Source organism: Halichoeres trimaculatus, unplaced genomic scaffold (genome assembly GCF_033239565.1).
Source record: "Halichoeres trimaculatus isolate MK-OKI-2021-1 unplaced genomic scaffold, fHalTri1.1 fHalTri1_scaffold_22, whole genome shotgun sequence".
Classification (NCBI taxonomy): domain Eukaryota; kingdom Metazoa; phylum Chordata; class Actinopteri; order Labriformes; family Labridae; genus Halichoeres; species Halichoeres trimaculatus.
The window spans coordinates 2584983-2604658 of record NW_027437200.1 but is presented as its reverse complement, the minus strand read 5'-3'; the positions used below and the strand labels follow the sequence as shown (position 1 = coordinate 2604658).

The window sequence follows — 19676 nt, the reverse complement described above, 5'->3', positions numbered from 1 at the left end:
GAAGTTTCATACTACCTTTAAAATTAGCAGAAACACCTGCTTTTAAGATTTACTCTGTGCTGAAGGTGCCAGACATCACATTTCCTCAAACCTATCTTAAATGTCTGATAATGCCTGGTCTCATGTGTTTCTGGTAAATGCTCGACATCAGATCACCCTGATGAACTATGACTCAGAGGTCCATGCTTCTTTATCTCTAAGCGTCTTTATGCTCCTGGCTATCTACAGATAAGAACCTCCTCCTTTGGTATAAGAGCTGAACAACCATGCCGCCACATTGATACAGCACTTTGAGCTCTGTTCAGACAGACACTGATCAATAAGCTGAGCATGTGCAGACACAAACAGATCAGAAACATGAGGGTTAGATGATAAAAGCCCAGAGGACACTGCTCTGAGCTGTGTGGGAAACAGAGTTGGTGATTCACCTGCTTTTAAATGCTCCAGCACGCATCACGGTGCCTGGCTGAACGCTCGGTCACGTAGCAGCACCGGACCATGATGCCAACTCCCAGAGCAGGTAACTTCACACCACATTAACCACCAGCACAGGTGTGTTTGGTTCTAAATATATCTGTGTGTGTTCAACACTAACAGGGACAGAGTTTACTGAGAGGTCATCGCTAAAGGAGCAGAGTGTTAATATGTCCTCTTTCTGCAAGGAGAGAGGATAAAGGAAGAGGATGTAAGGAGGAGTTGTCCAGAGCAACGAATAACACAAGGATGTAAGAAGAGAGGCTGTAAGGAAAGGAGAGGCTTTCAGGAGAGGATACAAGAAGAGGCTGTATGTAGAGTGGCTGTGAGTAGAGAATGTAAGTAATGAGGATGTAAGGAGAAAAGGATGTAAGGACAGGGTGTGAGGAGAGGCTGTAAGGGGAGGATGCAAGGACAGAATCTGTAAGGAGATCAGCTTTAAGGAGAGGTAGTGAGGAAAGAAGGTAAGGAATGAGGACCTCTAAGGAGAGAGGCTGTAAGGAAAGGATGTAAAGAGAGAGGCTGTAAGAAAAGGAGAATATAAGAAGAGTAGATGTAAGGATAGAGCCTGAAAGGAGAGAGGCTCTAAGTACAGAGCCTGAAAGGAGAGAGGGTTTAAGGAGAGAGGTCGCAAGGAAAGTATATAAGAAGAGAAGCTCTAAGGAAAGGATAATGTAAGAAGAGTAGATGTAAGGATAGAGGCTGTAAGGAAAGGATGTAAGGAGAGAGCCTGAAAGGAGAGAGGGTTTAAGGAGAGAGGTCGCAAGGAAAGTATATAAGAAGAGAAGCTCTAAGGAAAGGATAATGTAAGAAGAGTAGATGTAAGGATAGAGGCTGTAAGGAAAGGATGTAAGGAGAGAGCCTGAAAGGAGAGAGGGTTTAAGGAGAGAGGTCGCAAGGAAAGTATATAAGAAGAGAAGCTCTAAGGAAAGGAGAATGTAAGAAGAGTAGATGTATGGATAGAGGCTGTAAGGAAAGGATGTAAGGAGAGAGCCTGAAAGGAGAGAGGCTCTAAGGAGAGAGGTTGCAAGGAAAGTATATAAGAAGAGAAGCTCTAAGGAAAGGAGAATGTAAGAAGAGAAGATGTAAGGAGAGAGGCTGTAAAGAAAGGCTGTAAGAAAGGAGGATGTAATAAGTGAAGCTGTAAGGAATGGCTTTGAGGAGAAAATATATGGAGAGGCTGTAGGTAGAGAGGATGTAAGAGAAAGGCTCTAAATAGAGGCTGTAAGGAGAGGATGTCAGAAGAGAGGGTATAAGGAGAGACGATTGAAGAAGAGGTTGTAAGGAGAGAAGATGTGAGGAGAGGTTGTAAGGAGATAGGTTGTATGGAGATGATGTCAGGAGAAAGGCTCTGAGTCAGGAGCTTTATGGAGACTCTGTGTCAGATTTTAGAGGAAACTTTGTGCTCTGTGATTTATCACTTCCCTTTTCACCCTCTAAAAACAGCTCAGTGTGATTGTTTCCACTGTGTTTGTGGAACTTTGAAATAGCGTCACATTGAACACTGTTCCCTTAGCTGCTTACTTGAACAGAGCTTAACCAGGATGGTGACAGATCCACTGTGGCTTCACAGATTGATCTGTTCAGTTTTTTTTTTTTTTTTTTTAAAAACACAATTTAAACACTTCATCAGCTGCTTTTCCTGCTTTTTTGGAACTGGTTACGTCCATATTCAGGTGAAAAGTGAAATTTAGAAGAAGACAACTGTGTTTCCTGTCAGTGGTGAGATGCTTTGTGGCTGATAGAAAAAATTGAATGGTTTATCAGTTTTTCATTTTGTAAAGTTTTTCGGGCTTCATCTTGACATTATCCTCCTTAAATATCTGTGAATCTGGACGTTGAACCATTACTCGCAATCTACATATCATTTGGTGTTAAGGCTTTGACAGGAAATTGTTTATGATGGACATGATGCCATGAGGTCATCATAAACATTATGTTAAATGGACAGTGTTGTCTGTTCATGTCCAGATATGCAACTGCTGGCTTACATCTTCACAGACTCATTTTGAAAAAGGTACTTGTATAGCAACTCCTATTTCAACCATTCAATATGTGAACAGAGGTGCAGTAGGGATAACTCTTGGTATGAAATATTTCTCTCAGTGTCTCTGTTTGTTTCCCAGAGGACTTTGGGAAAAGCAAAGAGGAAATGCCAACGCCGACAAAGGAAACAAGATCGCAGCGAGGATATCGATAACGAGTCTTTCTCTCTCTTCTCTAAACAGGACGTTCACATCCCCGCCCATCATCACCATCAGCTCCATCACTCAGCTTCACCCTCCTCAAAACATCCTCCAACTCTGAGAGGCTGGGTATCAAACAGCAAAAAGCCAACGACTTCCTGTTCAAAGAAGTTGTATCGAGAGTCAGTCGGAGGTTACGTCAGCGTGTGGTGTCATCAGAATGCATTGACAGCAATCAGGGGCTCTGTGTAACTCAGTGTGTAAGGTTAAACTGAGAGTTCACATCTTTGGATGTGGAGAGAAGGAAGAGATGACGGGTGGTGTTGACATTGCAGACCTGAACTGGATGGAGGCTTCAGCTGGAGATCTGTATCTGTTTTTCATATGTCACAGTGTCGTCAGCAAATGTTTGAGCAAGGGTTCAGATCCTGATGTTTACGTCAAATGTTTGGATCCTAATCTGAAGATAAACAACAGAAACTTAAATTTAACATAAAGATGGGACAAAAGACCGCCTGCCGCTGTAAGTCTTAAAGGAACCTTTCCCATACCACTTCCACCAGATTCAGCCGGTGTGTAACCACAAATCAGATCAACCATGACAACCATGACCTGACACAAAGCCACTGATTCACCTCCGTAAGGTCACAGAGTCAAACGCCGTTTCCTCCTGATTAGATTACGATCTAAATTCCACGTTAACGTCTTTTACAGACATTCCTCGTCTGAACTTTTACGCTGGAATCCTTTTGTTTAAACTTGTTACAGGAAAAATGTGTCTCCATCAAAGAAAAAGAAAGCCACCAATCCTCTGCTGCTTATTTCAGAGGATAAAGTGGAATTCTGTGAATTAAAGTGAAAACCAATCTGGTTAATGTGTCATTGACATAATTATAGTCATTAATCAACCATTGTTGTTTGTTCCACTCTATCAGGAGATATGATGTTAAGTCCTCTGCTTCTGTCGCCACATGACTGAATGTGATTTTATTTCTGTCAGACAGAATTAAGTCGCTCAGGGTTCATATACCTCCTTTGATATAGGGGACTTTTCCTAGTTTGACTTTATTTATTGCGACAGTGAATAAAAACAGAGGAGTGGAGCAAATGGAAAAGCAAGAAAAGGTTCAGAATTACTATTGTTTACATTTTAATGGAGACATTTTTGGGTGTAAAAAGTTTAAACGCACATTTGAACCCAACAAAACTAACTAATGCAAAGCTACGAGTTACAAAAACCTAAGACATTGTGAAAGCGTTGTAGCAAATATTCGGATGTTAACGTTAGCCCTGTGGCTACCTAGCAGTTTGGTATGGATCAGTACACTTTGGTATGAGTTGGATCAGTAAAGCCTGATCTTGTTTGTGTTTCCCACAGCCAACCGAGCTCTTTTTGGTAGGCAGAGTGTAAGCTAGATGCCAATAGCCTAATCACCTATGTAATAGCCTCACGGCATAGCAGCACAACACAATGTACACTGCTATTAAATCCAATAAAGAAGAAAAGCATGACACAGTAAACAAAGAGCAACGATGGAAGGCATCCAGCAATTCATCTTCTTTGTGATTGGCATGTGGCTCCTTGTTAAAAAGAACAACCAAGCTTTGTGTCAGAGAAGACTGTAGCCAGTAGAAATACAGCAGCCGATTCAACCAATCAACAGACTGCAGTGTTGTAGCTCCACCTTCTGTGGTCAGATTGGTATATCTAGTACCCCAACATAAGGGTACCAAGAACTGGTATGGTACAAGTAAGGATGGGTGCCTTTCACATTTCAAACAGTACTCAACAGTACCAGTTTTCAGTACTTCAGTGCGTTTATGTGGCAACAAATATCCTTTTGTTTAATAAATAACACAAATCTCAGTTTTTCAATTTAACATATCTGTTTCTCAATATATAAACTTGTAATGCTGTGTTCATGTCTAGCATGGAAAATTGCCTACTCTTTCACTCCCTCACAATCAAAAGTTTGGTGTAGGTATCAAAACATGGTACCGTTTGATTTTATGTAAACCTATGTAGACCTGCCAGTGTCAGCAGATGCCACAGAAATTATACAAAATTGACAGAAATTAGCATTGTGGCTAACACTACTGTTTGCTATAGATGAACTGTTCAACACGTCCCTTTAAATAAAGATGGACACACAATGTTAAAAACAAGGCAGAAAATCTTAGCTTTGTTTGTTTGAGCTGATTTTTGTAAATATTTAATGTGTGCAGGATTAAGAGTGGCATTCTTTTAGTTTGTGTTGTTTTTGGTGCCACCCCCCCAAAAAATATTAAATCTTTTACTTAAATATGTATGTTAACAATAAAAAGAGTGTGTGTGGTGTTTTTAGATCTCAAAAGTGACGACAGTCAAAGTTTTTAAAGGAAACGTCCCCGTGGTGACAGCTCTGACCCAGCCTGCCTCGGTCAGGACCATCCATCACAGGATGAAAGTGGTCCGGGATGTGGGCACCATTTTGGAGCAGGAGGAGAGTCGTCCATGGGGAAAAGAGAGGAAATGTGGAAAATGCCAACCAGCACTTTGATCATGGAGCTGTGCTGTCTCTCATATCCTCCACGCTGACACCGTGATGTAATAACAGCCACATGGTACCATCAGTTGAATAAATCTGGCACCTTTAGAGCCTCTTTATTCCTGCTGAAACAGCTGTTTTGACTCCAGCTCGGTAGTTTACACACAGACACATCTCCCTCTTTCTCCCTGAATAAATTCCTGAAAGGATTTCTCTTATTCCTTCCCGTCTTTGATGAGTTTCCCAATGCTTGTGTAACATCTCTAAGTCAGACTAAGAAGAGGAGATAACATTTAACTGAAAACCTAAGCAGGACCAAATCTCCTTAAAACCATGAAAACATCTCTCAGAACATCATGTATCTGGATTTAAAGTGAGGAAGTCGTGCTTTTTAAAAAACGTATTTAAAATGAAACAAACAAAGCTCTTTGACTTTTCGGTCATTTCACCTATGGTGATGACACAGGGCCTCTACAGGTGTTATTCTCTGTGGCAGTAACATCAGGCTGACTGGTGAACCAGATGGAATGTGGTTTTGGTTTCATCAGGAAATGTACTGACCATAAAAATATGAACATCTTAAGGAAAATGACCTTCAGTAAAATGTGCAGTATGTTCAACACCTTAAATTAGCAATTATCATGAAAGAAGGACAGAACAAATAAAAACAAATGGTGCAAGCCAACCCACAATTACAAATAGCCAACCAACTAACCAACTGGCTAACCAACCAATCAACTTAACAACCAACTAACCATACTACAAATCAACAATTTTAACTAGCCAACCAAGCAACAAATTAACAAACTAACCAAGACACCAACCAACCAACTAACAAGCCGTCAAGTTAACAAACTAAGTAATCAAGACCCCATCAACTAACCAAACAAAACACTATTCAAACAACTAACCAACCAACAAACTACCCAAGACTCTTATCAACCAACTAACCAACCAAACAACCAACCAACCAAGACACTAGACAGCCAATCAACCAACCAACAAAATATCCAAGACACTAATCAACCAACCAACCAACCAACCAACCAACCAACCAACCAAGCAAGACACTAAACAGCCAATCAACCGACCAACAAAATATCCAACCCACTAACTAACTAACTAACTAACTAACTAACTAACTAACTAACTAACTAACTAACTAACAACCTTAACCAACAAATGGACAAACCACCAACCAACCAACAAACAAAGAAACCCACCCATCAACTGACCAACCATCCCAAAAAATACCATCCAACTTTCTTATCAACTACCATCCAACCAACCAATCAACCAATCAACCTACCATTCAGCAAAAAAAACAACAACTAATCAAGCAACTAACTACCCAATCATCTAATCCATCAAATCACAATCAATTAACTGATAACCTAACCAGTTTTCGAACCAACCACCAATCAGTCAACCAGCCACCAAATCAACAAACGAACAAACCAAACCAAACCATCCATCAAACAATCAATTAAACAAACAATCAACCAGCCAACTAACCAACCAAACAAATAAACAAACTACTAACAATTATTAAAACTAACCAACCAACAGTAATTTCTCTGGACCTGGCAACTCTATTTGACTGTTTACTCTGAGCTGACTGTTGGAAGCCAGGTAATGACCATCTCCTTCTGCATGTCACAGTTTCGCTCCAGAACACTTTCAGATCCACCCTGCATGCCTGCCCCACAACACAAACTCCTGTCAGGGTCTGAGGGAGCCTCAGAGTGATCCTACTGTGTGAGCTTCAGTCTAGACTGATCCTCCAGCCTCAAAAGTCTATGAATCAGCCTGACAGAGTAGTTTGTGGTTGACGGGCAGGAGATGTGTCCCAGAGTCTAAACGCTGACGTGCAGAAAAATAAAACCTGCCAGTGAGGAGGGATCCACGTGCAGAAAGACGGACCAACTCTGTGTTTTTCCAGGAGTTGAGTTCGGAAGATTCAGAAGCAACAGATCAACGCCAAGAGCAACAACAGTTTTTACAACTTGATGACTGAATGTATGAGTCATATCACACAGAATGAAAACACATAGAACGAAACAGATAGAGCAAAGAGAGAGGTTCATCTGTGTTTCCACTGTTTCCTCTCCACTCTTTACCTCAGATAGACCCAGCACTGGGGGAGAAGAAGTGAGGGTTTCCTGTCATAACTCTTCCTCCAAGGAAAGCGGGAAGCAAACACACACGTATTTATCACAGCGATACACTGAACAAGTCTAAATGTGCGGATGTGTCATGCACACATACACAGAGACACACACAGACTCACATGTGAGCTCTTGTTTCAGGAGAGTGATAAAAGCGTTCGTGCGTACTGATTAACAACCTCTTCAACCACATCCCCGACTGGAGGAAACTGCTCTTATCACCACGCTTTCTCTTTTACAGCAGCAGCAGTAGTTTTACATGCCCTCAGCTCTACACAGAGGCACAGGTTGTTGATTGATACCTTGGACTGTATAAAACCAGGTTGAAAGAAACACTCTCACTTATGTTTAGTTCAGCGACTCGTGTGTTAGTGTGTTACCTTTAACAAAGTCATGAACATAAATCAGCACATAAGCACTAACTTTGACAGCAGAAACCACAGCCCAGAGACGTTTCTTTGAATTGTGTTTTGACTTTAAAGTTCGTCACATATCCCATCTGTTGCTATGGAGCAGACAGGCTTTATGACCTGTACTGCTGCCAGTCAGCACAGGCCCTGAATGATTTGGCTTCACTTTTGTAATCACTTTAGCCTCATACAGCTGTTCAGCTGGCTTAACTAGTCTTGATTTTAATGATTAAAAATCCTGTTTATTCTGTCACCCTTAACATCATTAGCATGTTTGATTTTCACTTCATGCTGTTGAAATCTGTCTCAAAACACGGAAAAAACAGCCGACATTTGGTTCAAAAATGGAATTAATGTTCAAAGATTCTTTTTCTTTAGGGTGTTTTTAACCCCAGTGAGCTTCAAGAAGACTAATGCTATCATCCTTAGCGCTCTGAAGTTCAGGGTCAGTGATTCTCTCTCTGCAGTGAACCTGCAGCTGGTGGTACCCGCTGAACGCTGCTTATATAACTGATCAGAGATTACACACAGAGTTTATGAGGACACCCTGAAGGCACTGGCACTCTCTCACTAACCACTGCACACACACACACACACACACACAAAGATCACTGCACTGACTCCATGAAGGCGCCAACAGAGAGCCGAGCATTAAGGAATGATGAGAACAGAAAGATTTGGACAAAAGTGTCTGCCTTTCAGCAGATTGAGATTAGTATTTAAAGGTCCCATATTCTGCTCCTTTTCTGCAGTTTAATATGGATCATTGATGTCTTCATGAAATGGTAGTAACATGTTTTGGTCCAAAAAGCCAATAAATCAAGCACAGCAGCATTGTTTCCAGGCTCTCATAGCCCCTCTGTTCAGAACGCTCTGATTTAGTGGGCGTGGCCTTCATATGTAAATGAGCCACCGCTGATACCGTCCTGCTCTTCAGCGTCACTGAGAGCGGCACCACGAGCTCTGAATGCACAATGTTTAGAAAACAGCGAAGCTTGTTTACCGTTACATTACAGGCTAAAACAACAGGCTAACCACAGCTGAAGTTAGCATCCTGAAGCTAACACAGAGACAGGGGGGACACTGAGGAAAAGCTCTTACATGTGCTCCACAGCACACAGCATTTAAAATACTCACATTTCCAGGGTCCCAGGTTTGTTGGAGGATGGTTGGTAATGTGCCTGGATTCAGGACCAGTCTATTCGCTAGCCCTCTGTTGGACTGTCCAAAGTGAAGTGACGAGCACACACATGCTCAGTTTTTCTGAGTGTAGCTGGAACATTTCCTGATAAATGAACTCTAGACACTTAGTCTTGTCTTCTTGCAAGATGGGAAGCTTGAGCATAGAAGTATGTGGCTGTTTACAGCCAAAAACAGAGCAGTGATGGCTCTTCAACTTTGGCATTCTTTGGGGGTGGGCGGGGAGAGGGTTCGGGGTATCTGCTCCTGTAGACCAATCAGGTCAGACTTGCCCCTGATTGGTCAAAAAAGGGAATCACTGACGTCGGCAAACCCCCCAAATCCAAACAGCTCGTTTTAGGTCAGGATTTTACATTCACAAGCTCTACTAAGTACAGGTTTTGTCATTAAATATCACATTTTGTGGGCTGGGAGGAAAGCCAAAGACCCACAAATTTCACTAAAAGACTTAATAAAGGGATTTTGACACAATATGGGACCTTTAAAGAGGAGGCTCTAAATCATATCCAAACATTTACATCCACACAAAACGATGAAAATACACCAAGAATATCTGACTAGAACAATCAACCTGGAACAGTCTGAATGCATCAGGAAAAAAACGTCCTGCAACTTCAGAAATGCATCCAAAGGTTAAAAAGTAAAAAAAAAAAATGTAAATGCGAAATAAAAAAGTCTGCTGAAGAAGAAATGAAGATGCTGCAAGAAAGCTGAAACAAACAATGAAACAAAAGATCAAATACACCGCAGTCAGGAGCACATTAAGCAAAAATGAACACAGAGGAAGAGGCTGAAAAATTCAGCCAAAACAACAGAAGTTTTCTAGGCCTTCAAGGTCCCAAGTGGAGCATCCATCAACTGTAGAGTCCCTCCAGTTTTAAAATAAAGCTCAGAAAGGTTCAGACTAAACAAAGACAGGCCAACTGACTAAATTCTGTAAGAACCAGAGGCCAAACCACCACTGAAGCATTTACAGTCCCTCACATGGATCCAGATGTCAAAACGTCTGTATTTTTAATATTTTCTGCAGACTTTCAAAGAATCAGGAACAGACAACAGCTAATGAGCTCAGTGTGTATCAGTCATACCTTGACTTCAGCTGCTGTGAGTCTTTTCCCTGCTCCTCTCATCATGTGGTAGTAAAAACCAGTCCACTCTCCTGGGTGTTTTTCTGAGTCCTTTGGAAACCCGAGACCAACCGGAGGTGACACCAGAGAAGAGGTTTGGAGAGGGATCTGATCCCCTCATGTATCGTCACAGCCAGGGGGGTCACAAACAAACCCACCATCCCTGAGTGAGTCACACCCTTATGTTTTACTTGACCCAACCCCCTCTCATTCCTCCTCTTACCATCATCATCCTCCTAAAGTGGAGCAGCTCCACCTTCCTCAGTTTGAATCCAGGGTTATTTACGCTTGGATCAAATGTGGAGCTCGTTATGAAGACGTTCAGAAACAACCTCACACTCACATATTTCAAATTACAAATAACTCAGGATTTCTAAACCTCATGCTGTGCAAACTCAGATTCAGATACCAACCCATTCACCTCACCATCATGCCAACCCACACACCAGCCATCAACAAACCCCTGCCTCTGGGGACGGGGGTCAGACCCACATCGTCCACTCCATAAATAGATTGAACTTGAAAGGATTTGTTCACTTCATGGAGCCGAATAAAGTCCCAGACTGATCCACAAATCAAGAAGACAAGCAGGAAACGTGACTGAGGCACACAGACTGTGGGTCCCCATGGCAGAGGAACAGCAGAGAGACAGGCCCTGCTGGGATAGGACCTGGGATGACAGACCAGCAGACGCAGAAATGATACGATTAGTTTGGAGAGAAGGGATGCAGCTGTCTGGTGATGTCTGACAGGAAAAAACAGAGAGCTGCAGATCTGATCTGTTAAGACTTAAAGATGTAATGGGTTTCTTAGTGGTAGATCCAGAGCTGAGGCATGGCCTCATGATGCTCACAGACAGTGTCTCCAATTTAACTCACAGGGACTCTTTACAGGTCTTAACAACTTTTTCATATGAGGGTTGGTAGAGTTCGTACATCACAGCTCTGATGCTAAGGGCTTGAGCTCCATGGAATCACTCTGTGTTGGCTACTTAGCTTTTTGAACTGTCTTTAAAACAACCTGAGTCCATTCAGACAATTAGATACCAGGACAGAGACTCTCAGAAAGGTGGCCCTGGATTTGTAAATGTGACACATGGTGTACAGATGAAGAAGATGCCATCAACCATGCTGACCTTGTTTATCCAAATACCAAAAGATTTTGAAAGTTGTAGCTCCAAGTTTAGCTCACTCTGCTTTTTAGCACCTAGCATGAATTTGCATAAAAAAAGTGTATACAATTGAACTTCAATTTTCCATAACATGGGAAACTAACTCAAAGAGTAACTTATGATAAAATCAACCGTTGCTAAATTTAGCTGTCAATTTAGCAAAGTGACGGAGGCCTTCAAGGACAAAACACTGCATAATTCAATGTCTATTAATAGAAATTACTTTGCTTGTAAAAACACCCAAGTCTGTTCTTTCCAACAACTCCTGTATTTCACAGCTTAATACAAGTTTGCATTTGTCCTCTCTATGCTGCCGTAGGGCAATGGCAGCCTTCATTGAAGGAGAATGACTCCTGTGTAGATATAAGTCAACAAAAAAAGATTTATATATTCAGGTGATTATACCTCAAGTTAGCCTTTTTTATAAAAATTTATTACATTCGTGGTACTTTTCTGCTAACTGACGCTAACTAACACTAAGTGCTAAACCCTGCACCTATTATCACACAAGCCTAGAGTCATAGTGCAGTAAATCAATGCATATTTCAAGAGAATCATTCAAATGGTGTTGCAGCATGAATTTGGCACAAACACTCTCCAAGGACCACTCTTTTGAAAAAAGACATTAGTCAGTCAAATATTCAAGATGGCAGCCATTTTCAAAACGACACCAAGCATGAAATTTGGCACAAATTTGCCCTAAAGGAAACCCATATAGGAAAAGCTGCTTGCCACTCAAAATTTAAAAGATGCCAACCTTTTTTCAAGATGGACACTATTTCTTTGAAATGCTAAAAGTTCTAATGGTGATGCAAGCATGAAACTTGCCACTGATATGCCCTAAGGGCCATGCTTTTGAAAAAGAATTTAGACACCTAGATATAAACAATAAAAAGTTTGTTTCTTTAAAGCAGTAAATAGTCTTGATTGTCAACCACTGGTATGAAGTTTCTTTCTTTGTTGTATTTTATTAAAAAGGACAAAAGAAAGAGAGATGGTTTATTGGACAAACTTTCAGATCAAAGCTGAGTTTTTCCAGCCTGTCACAGAGAGCATCCAGACAGACCAAGATATAGAAAAAATATATTTCTTTATTTTCCAAACATGATTTAACAGCAAAGCAACACTTTGAGGGAGAGCTCCTCACGGGGACATCTCCCAACTCCTCTCTCCAGTCCTTGGCTCTGGAGAGGTCTCCTCACTCTCTCCCTGCTACACCTTTTAACACCTTCCCCTCAGGTGCCACTGATTACCCTGCACTCACAAAAAGAAAAACACACCGGTAACCAATCCTTCCCCGTTTAACATCCTGTAACTTAAAAGAACACTATTGGAAAAAATGTAATGATGGATTAATGTTAATAACAGAAGAAAATGAATTTGATGAATAAACTAATTGGCCAATCCTTAAATCCAAAATAAGTTACAGATAACCTTAACCCATAAACTCAACATAACATACCAAAACAACACCCCTCATTTATGTTCAGAGTGTGAATGAATATAAGAAAGTGTGGGAGTATGTGTGTGTATGTGTATGTGTATGTGTATGTGTATGTGTATGTGTATGCATGTGTATGTGTGTGTATGGGTGGGTGAGTGAGAGGCTTAGAGAGACAGGGCAGCAGGCCCAGCAGAACCTCCCTTCACACAGCCTCACACAGAGCTAAAGGTGTTTCCCATTAAAACTATATCATCTCATTAACCTCAGGTGGAGTTGATTACAGCTTCAGATTATTCTCCTTCACACTCCAGAAATGATTAAAAGTTTCAGGGACTGATTTCAGCTTTTTATTCTTCCCCCCTCTGCATTTCTGAGCAGCAGTGATTTTTTATTTCCCCTCCTCTGAGAGCAGAATCTGTTTGGTTCCCTTTCCCACCTTTGCCTGAAGCCATGTGTTCTTTCCTCTCTGTGCCTGTGCATAATAGGTCTGAACAGTTTATTTCCATGGGTTTGGTGGACAGATAGGCTCATGGCCAACAGTAGCGGGTGGTTTGATGGGTGTAATTATTTTTAACCACGAACAGAATGTGTTCTTGCTTGATAGATTCACACATTCTCAGCAATGCTTTCTCTGATAATAAAGGTCACAATAATTTATTTTTTCCAAGAATTGTGTGTCCTTTGGTGTAACTCATTCACATCATTTAAATACCAAAAAAAAAAAAAAAAAAAATTGTCTGGGTGCAGAGGGAACATTAGGCATGGATAGAAAAAGACAGTTTATTTCCTGTTTTTTTCTCTGTGGATGCATGTGTTGTCTGAGACAACTTTTTCTGTTGGCTTTTTAAATTATTTTCCTTTTCTTATTACATACAATACAGTTATCAACTCAAATTCAGTTTTTTAACACTGGATCAGTCTGAAGACCACTGAATTCAAGCCTTGGAAAATGGCTCCTTGCTCCTGGAGGATTCAGTATTTGAGTCTGAGCAGGAAGTGTCTGAACTCTCTGACGGTGGAGGAAAGATGTCGTTGGGTGTAAGGGCAAAGTGTAAAATTTTACTAACTGGAAGAAATAAGTGTGTCCTCATACAGTCAGGTTTAATGAGTGCAATAAAGAAGGAAAGTCCCGCCCCGGCTGATAAACGTGCACAATCTGAGCCTGAGCTCTCATGTAGAGTTCAAGATGAAGACAGCGTCTGCAGGCCACATTAGAAGTGATTTAACTTTTTAATTTTAGAGGGAGAGAGTCTTTGGACGTGAAAGATTGAGGATAGGTCAGAGAAATGAAATGAGTCATAGTTCACAGTTTAATATGACCAACAGGAGGAGAGTAATTAAACACTTTTCCTGGAATGATCCTTTTAGGTGCTCAGAGAAATTAATCACTGAAAATAAATCCAAACATCCCCACTTACAAAGATTAACATGCACAAGTTATATAACACAGAGTTTAATGGTGTTAATTTTACAGAAATGTTTTTCCTTAGAGTAAAAGTTTAAGATAATTTCTCCAGCCGAATGTCAGGCATGTCATTCATGACTTCACTGGAATGATGTCTTTTGTCTTTAAGCTTTATAATCATTTCATTGTTGTGATACTTGAGCTGGAAAAAATCCAGTCCACTGTGAACCCAGATGAGTTAAGCCTGATTGAAAAATTAATTAAACCTTAAACAATGAAAATTTAAGTATTTAAAGTAACGTGTCAATGGAATGAATATCTTTTCTTTTACCAAGTGGAATATGGTAACTAAATGTCTAAACAGAAAGTCACAAATTAAAGCCGTTTCCTTTGTATGGAGTGACCTGACAATGATGATTGTAATTAAATCTGCATTAAAAAAGTCAGGTATACTTGACTCTTTTTAAGATATACATTAAAAGCTTACTTATTAGCTTCTACTTCAATGCATTGTACTTTTTTTTTTTTTTTTTTTAACTACATGAAAAATCTTAAAGTGTACTGTGAAATGAAAGTCCTCTCCCTTTGCCTGACAAGCAGATTGAATGTAGGGGCCTGAACTGAACTGAACTGCAATGCAGTGCTGCTGCAAAGTGGTCTGGCAAATAACAACAAAAGTTCCTATTTCCCATATGCTTGTTTGACGTCTAATACTTAAAGTAAAAACAAATTATAAGACAAAAACCTTTATAATACTAATAATAATAATAATACTAATAATAATAATAATAATAATAATAATAATAATGATAGTAATAACAATAATAATACTAATAATAATACTAATAATAATAATAATAATAATAATAATAATAATAATAACAATAATAATAATAATAAGATTAAAATAATAATACAAATAATACAAATAATAATAATAATAATAATAATAATAATAATAATAATAATGATAATAATAATAATAATAATAATAAGTATAATAATAATAATAATAAGATTAAAATAATAATACAAATAATAATACGAATACAAATAATAATACAAATAATAATAATAATAATAATAATAATAACAATAATAATAACAATAATAATAATAATAGTTGAACCTTTTTAATATCCTTTTAAATATGACTGTTTTCTAAAATTTAAAAGATCATTACTCGTATCTTTATAGTTACATAATTATACCCTTTGACTCCCCCAAACACTAACAAAAATCAAAATACTATAGAAATGATTTTGTGGCCCACTTGCATTATCATAGCCCAAGGGGTGCGCTGCCACCAAGAGTCAGGAAATCACTGGTTTACAAAATATATGTTGAACTTTATAACCCTGCTTAGAGTCATTGGTTGTTGGGTTTTTTTTTTTTTTTTTTTTTGCTTCATTTCGTTTTGTTTTGGTTACAAAACACAAATTCTCACTTTTTTTGATTAATCACTGTAACAAATAGATTAAAAAAAACATCAAGGGTCCCCTTCTTCCTAGTATGCCTATTTGTCAAGATAAGAACCAGTGGAAAGAATGTTTTCAGCAAGACAACAATGATGACATCAGTAGTATAAAGTATGATTTCAATAGACAAAATCCACTGTATGTATATATATATATATATATATATATATATATATATATATATATATATATATATATATATATATATATATATATATACATATATATATATATATATATATATATATATATATATATATTGCTTGTTACAATGAATGAAGTGCTGAATAACAGCAGTGATGGAGGCATTACTGGTGCTCTCAGTGTTCATTATGTTTTTTTATGTTTGGAACAATCAGCTGAGTTTAATAAACTACAGCCCTCACTTTTCTCATAAACAAACTCTGTCAGTGCGTGCTCTGTGCCTGAACCTCCATCTCTACAGGATTGATATCTTTTGCTTTTACAACAAAGTCTTCTCAGTTCTGAATTCATTGCAGTCATAAAAAAAAATACCCAATTTATTTATGATTATTTAAACATAGGAAATTAAAGTTCTAAAATTTCCCAAATAATGAGATCTTAACAAGATCAGTATGTAGTGATATAACTTTCTGACTGCTGATGAAGTTTCATAACAGCAGTGATAAAAACGATTAATGAAACTTTGATGACTGCAGCAAAGGTCCATTCTTCACTGATAAACATACGTAACCACAGACGATTAGATTATTAAGCACCCGGCTGTACTTTCTTGTTTTATTATATCAGTCATTTTATCTTTTTATAACGCTACACACTGAAGGGAATAACAAACGTCATCACACCATGTTGTATTCTCTTTAAATCAAACAACCAATTCCTGCTGAAACTCACTTCAGCAAAAAAAAAAACATAATCTGTCAGCAGTTTATTGTTCCAAAAAAGAGAAATGAAGACTAAGGGGTGACATGGTAACTAAAAACAGAATCACACACACACACACACACACACACACACACACACACACACACACACACACACACACACACACACACACACACACACAAACACACAATTATTACTCACCACATAAAAGAAATGCATGTCTGTGAGCACAGGATGATCTTCTAGGTGCACGGCTGGAGCTGGAGATGATGTGAGCGGTCCATCCAGCAGGAGCATCAGTCAGGTGTGTGTGTGTGTGTTCACTGGTTCTCAGGTACTCCAGTTTATAGCAGGGAATAATCCTGGGAATGTTCCTCTTCTCTCTCCCCTCGTTCAGTTTCTTTCTTTCTTTTCAAATGTTGCTGCTCTCTCTCCTCTCTGCACTTGCTGTTACTCCTCCCTTCTCTCCTCCCCTCTTCCTCCCCCATTTCTCCTCCTCTTTTCCTCCTCCCCACATGACTTTATTCCCTCATCCCTCTCTTTTTTGCTGTTTGTTTCAATTTCCTTTCTTTTTTCCTGATTTAGTGCAGTTCACCCTCTTCTTTCTCCTTTTTCCATTGACTTTTTTTTTTCTTAACATTTGGTCTCTGTTGCCTTATTTTGAAAATCAGAAGGAAGTGTTCATTTTTAATCTCATTCAGTCTGTTTCTGGTGATTATAGATTAATGTCACTGTTTCCTGTACTGGTTGTCCCCACTTTCTCGCTCTCTCTCTCTCTTTCTGTGTGTGTGTGTGTGTGTGTGTGTGTGTGTGTGTGTGTGTGTGTGTGTGTGTATGTGTGTGTGTGTGTGTGTGCCACAGCTTACATGGCGTGCTCTCTGCTGTCAGAAACAGGAAGAGTGGAGTTTGGTAGTTTGGCCCTGATAAAAAAGGCTCTTTTCTGCAGGTGTGTGTGTGTGTGGGTACGTGTTTACACGCTTTGCAGGAACATTAATCAGGTTATAGACACATTTTATTGGGGACATCATTTTTCACATGTCCTCATTATTTAATGTTTTATTAAATGTTTGTTTAGAGTGAGTTTAGGGTTTGAGGAAGGTGTGACATGAGGTAAAGGTAAGGTAAAAATAATGTTCCAGGAAATGAATGTGGGTCAATGTGAATGTAATGTCTTCTCAAGGGATCTGAAAATATGTGTGTGTGTGTGTGTGTGTGTGTGTGTGTGTGTGTGTGTGTGTGTGTGTGTGTGTTTTTGAAGCAGCAATAATAGGAGATGTGATTAATTCCAAGCATTTTATTATGAAGCTGTTAAGTAATCACCTCAGTGAATCAGCTCACATACACACACATTACCTCACACATACATGTCACACATGCCTTCAGAGTGCTCACAGTTCATGACCTTTTCTGATTTGTGAATATTTTTACACATGGACATGTTCAAACCACATTATCTGTATTAGATTCTCACAGATTTACATTAAAATAATCATTTTCATGCTGAAACACTTTTGATTCCTTCACCTTCTGTACAGTGAATTGCCTTGTCTCTGCTGACCTCTAGTGGTGAAACTTCCTCCCTACCACAGTTCTATCACTGATGCAGTAACATGAGCAATATGGAATATGGATAAAAAAAACAGAAAATGAAGATTTAATTATAATTGGGAAACAAAGAAAGAAAAACAAATATTTCTGAGTAACTGTGAGGACTTTCAAATATCAGTATTCTGAATTTAAATCTAACGTCTGTATTTTGGTTGGGTTGATTTCTGTCAAGAAAACACTTTCAATGCATCTTTTAAAAAATAGAAACCATTTTTTCTTCCTTCCAAATTTCATACATACAAAATAAAGTGTACAAATAAAAATGTGTTTTTTAAAGGCAATAATGAATGAATGTATAGAAGACGAGTTAATATCTACAAAACACCCAAACCTCATCAGAAAATATTCTTAAAATTTTCCACTAACGTTATTTATAATCAATCAGTGTTTCTTTCTGATGTTTATGTTGTTATTCAAATCTAATAATACAAACTATATTTGTAAGTTGTAGTCATCCTCCATTGCTTGATTTATTTGTGCTTTGAACGCTTGAAATTTCTGCATAACTTTATAAAAAAAAGTTCACAGTTATAAGGAAGTTTCATGAATGTAGATAATTCTAAAATTCTACAATTTCATGTAGCAGGCACTTTAGTCCAGTGTTACCCAACCCTGGTCCTGGAGGACCCCCTGCCCTGCATGTTTTTTTTTATGTTCCCGACTCCAACACACCTGATTCAAATGATCAAATGATCATCATCAAGCTCAGCTGGAACCTGATAACGAGCCACTCATTTGAATCAGGTGTGCTGGAGTGGGGTAACATCTAAAACATGCAGGGCAGGGGGTCCTCCAGGACCAGGATTGAGAAACACTGCTTTAGTCCAAGTGACATACATCACAAGTAAGACTTTCAACAGAAGGGAAAACCTTAGGTAGTGCTTCAAGTAATTTAGCTGCTTGTGCTACCATTAGGTGCAAGAGAAAGAGCTGTTTTTTTTTTTTTTTTTTTTTAATGTGAAGTTATATAGCCATAGCTAACCACAATTACAGTCACTGCAACAATATACTTCAACCTTCAACAATATTCAAGAATCAGTTCTAAATATTAACCAAGAGCTGGGTCTGAGACCTTCTGAATCATCCTACCCCTGAGGACAGAGAGGAGAAGGCTCAGATTAAGGGCCTAAGTGTTCCCTGAACAGATGAGTCTTACGACATCTCTTAAAGTAGAAAGAAACTCTGAGGATAGTATAGAGTTAGACGTTTTTTCAATCACTTGGGAACAACAGAGGAGAAGAATCTGGCTAGAGATTCAGAGCCACGCTGGGCTAGGAGCACCCGGTGTCATTCACAAGCAGAGCGTAGTGGGCGCTAAGGAGTGTAAATCTGACTGAGGGATCCCAGGTAGGCAGGAGCCGTTTTTGTCAATGTTTTGTAAGCCAGAAGAAGAGCTTTGAATTTGATTGGAGCTGCCACTGGAAGCCAGTGTAGAGAGTTTAACAGCTGAGTGACATGCTGTTTTAGGCTGGTTAAAGACCAGACGTGTTGATGCATTCTGGATCATCTGCAGTGGTTTCAATTGACACACAGGGAAGCCTGCGAGAAGAGAGCTGCAGGAGTCAATGCGTGAAATCACAAGGGCCTGTACCAGAAGCTGCGTGGCCTGT

General features: G+C 39.1%; 1 protein-coding gene across 1 annotated transcript in view; it reads right to left on the bottom strand.

The window, feature by feature from the left end:
• The window catches only part of arhgap36 (Rho GTPase activating protein 36), a 68750-nt gene extending 51894 nt beyond the window's left edge, over positions 1–16856 (bottom strand). The window contains exon 1 of the mRNA XM_074661855.1: positions 16660–16856. Within this exon, the coding sequence (XP_074517956.1) occupies positions 16660–16755 (96 nt within the window). The 5' untranslated portion in view covers positions 16756–16856. The remainder of the gene's footprint in view (positions 1–16659) is intronic.
• Positions 16857–19676: the final 2820 nt, after the last annotated feature.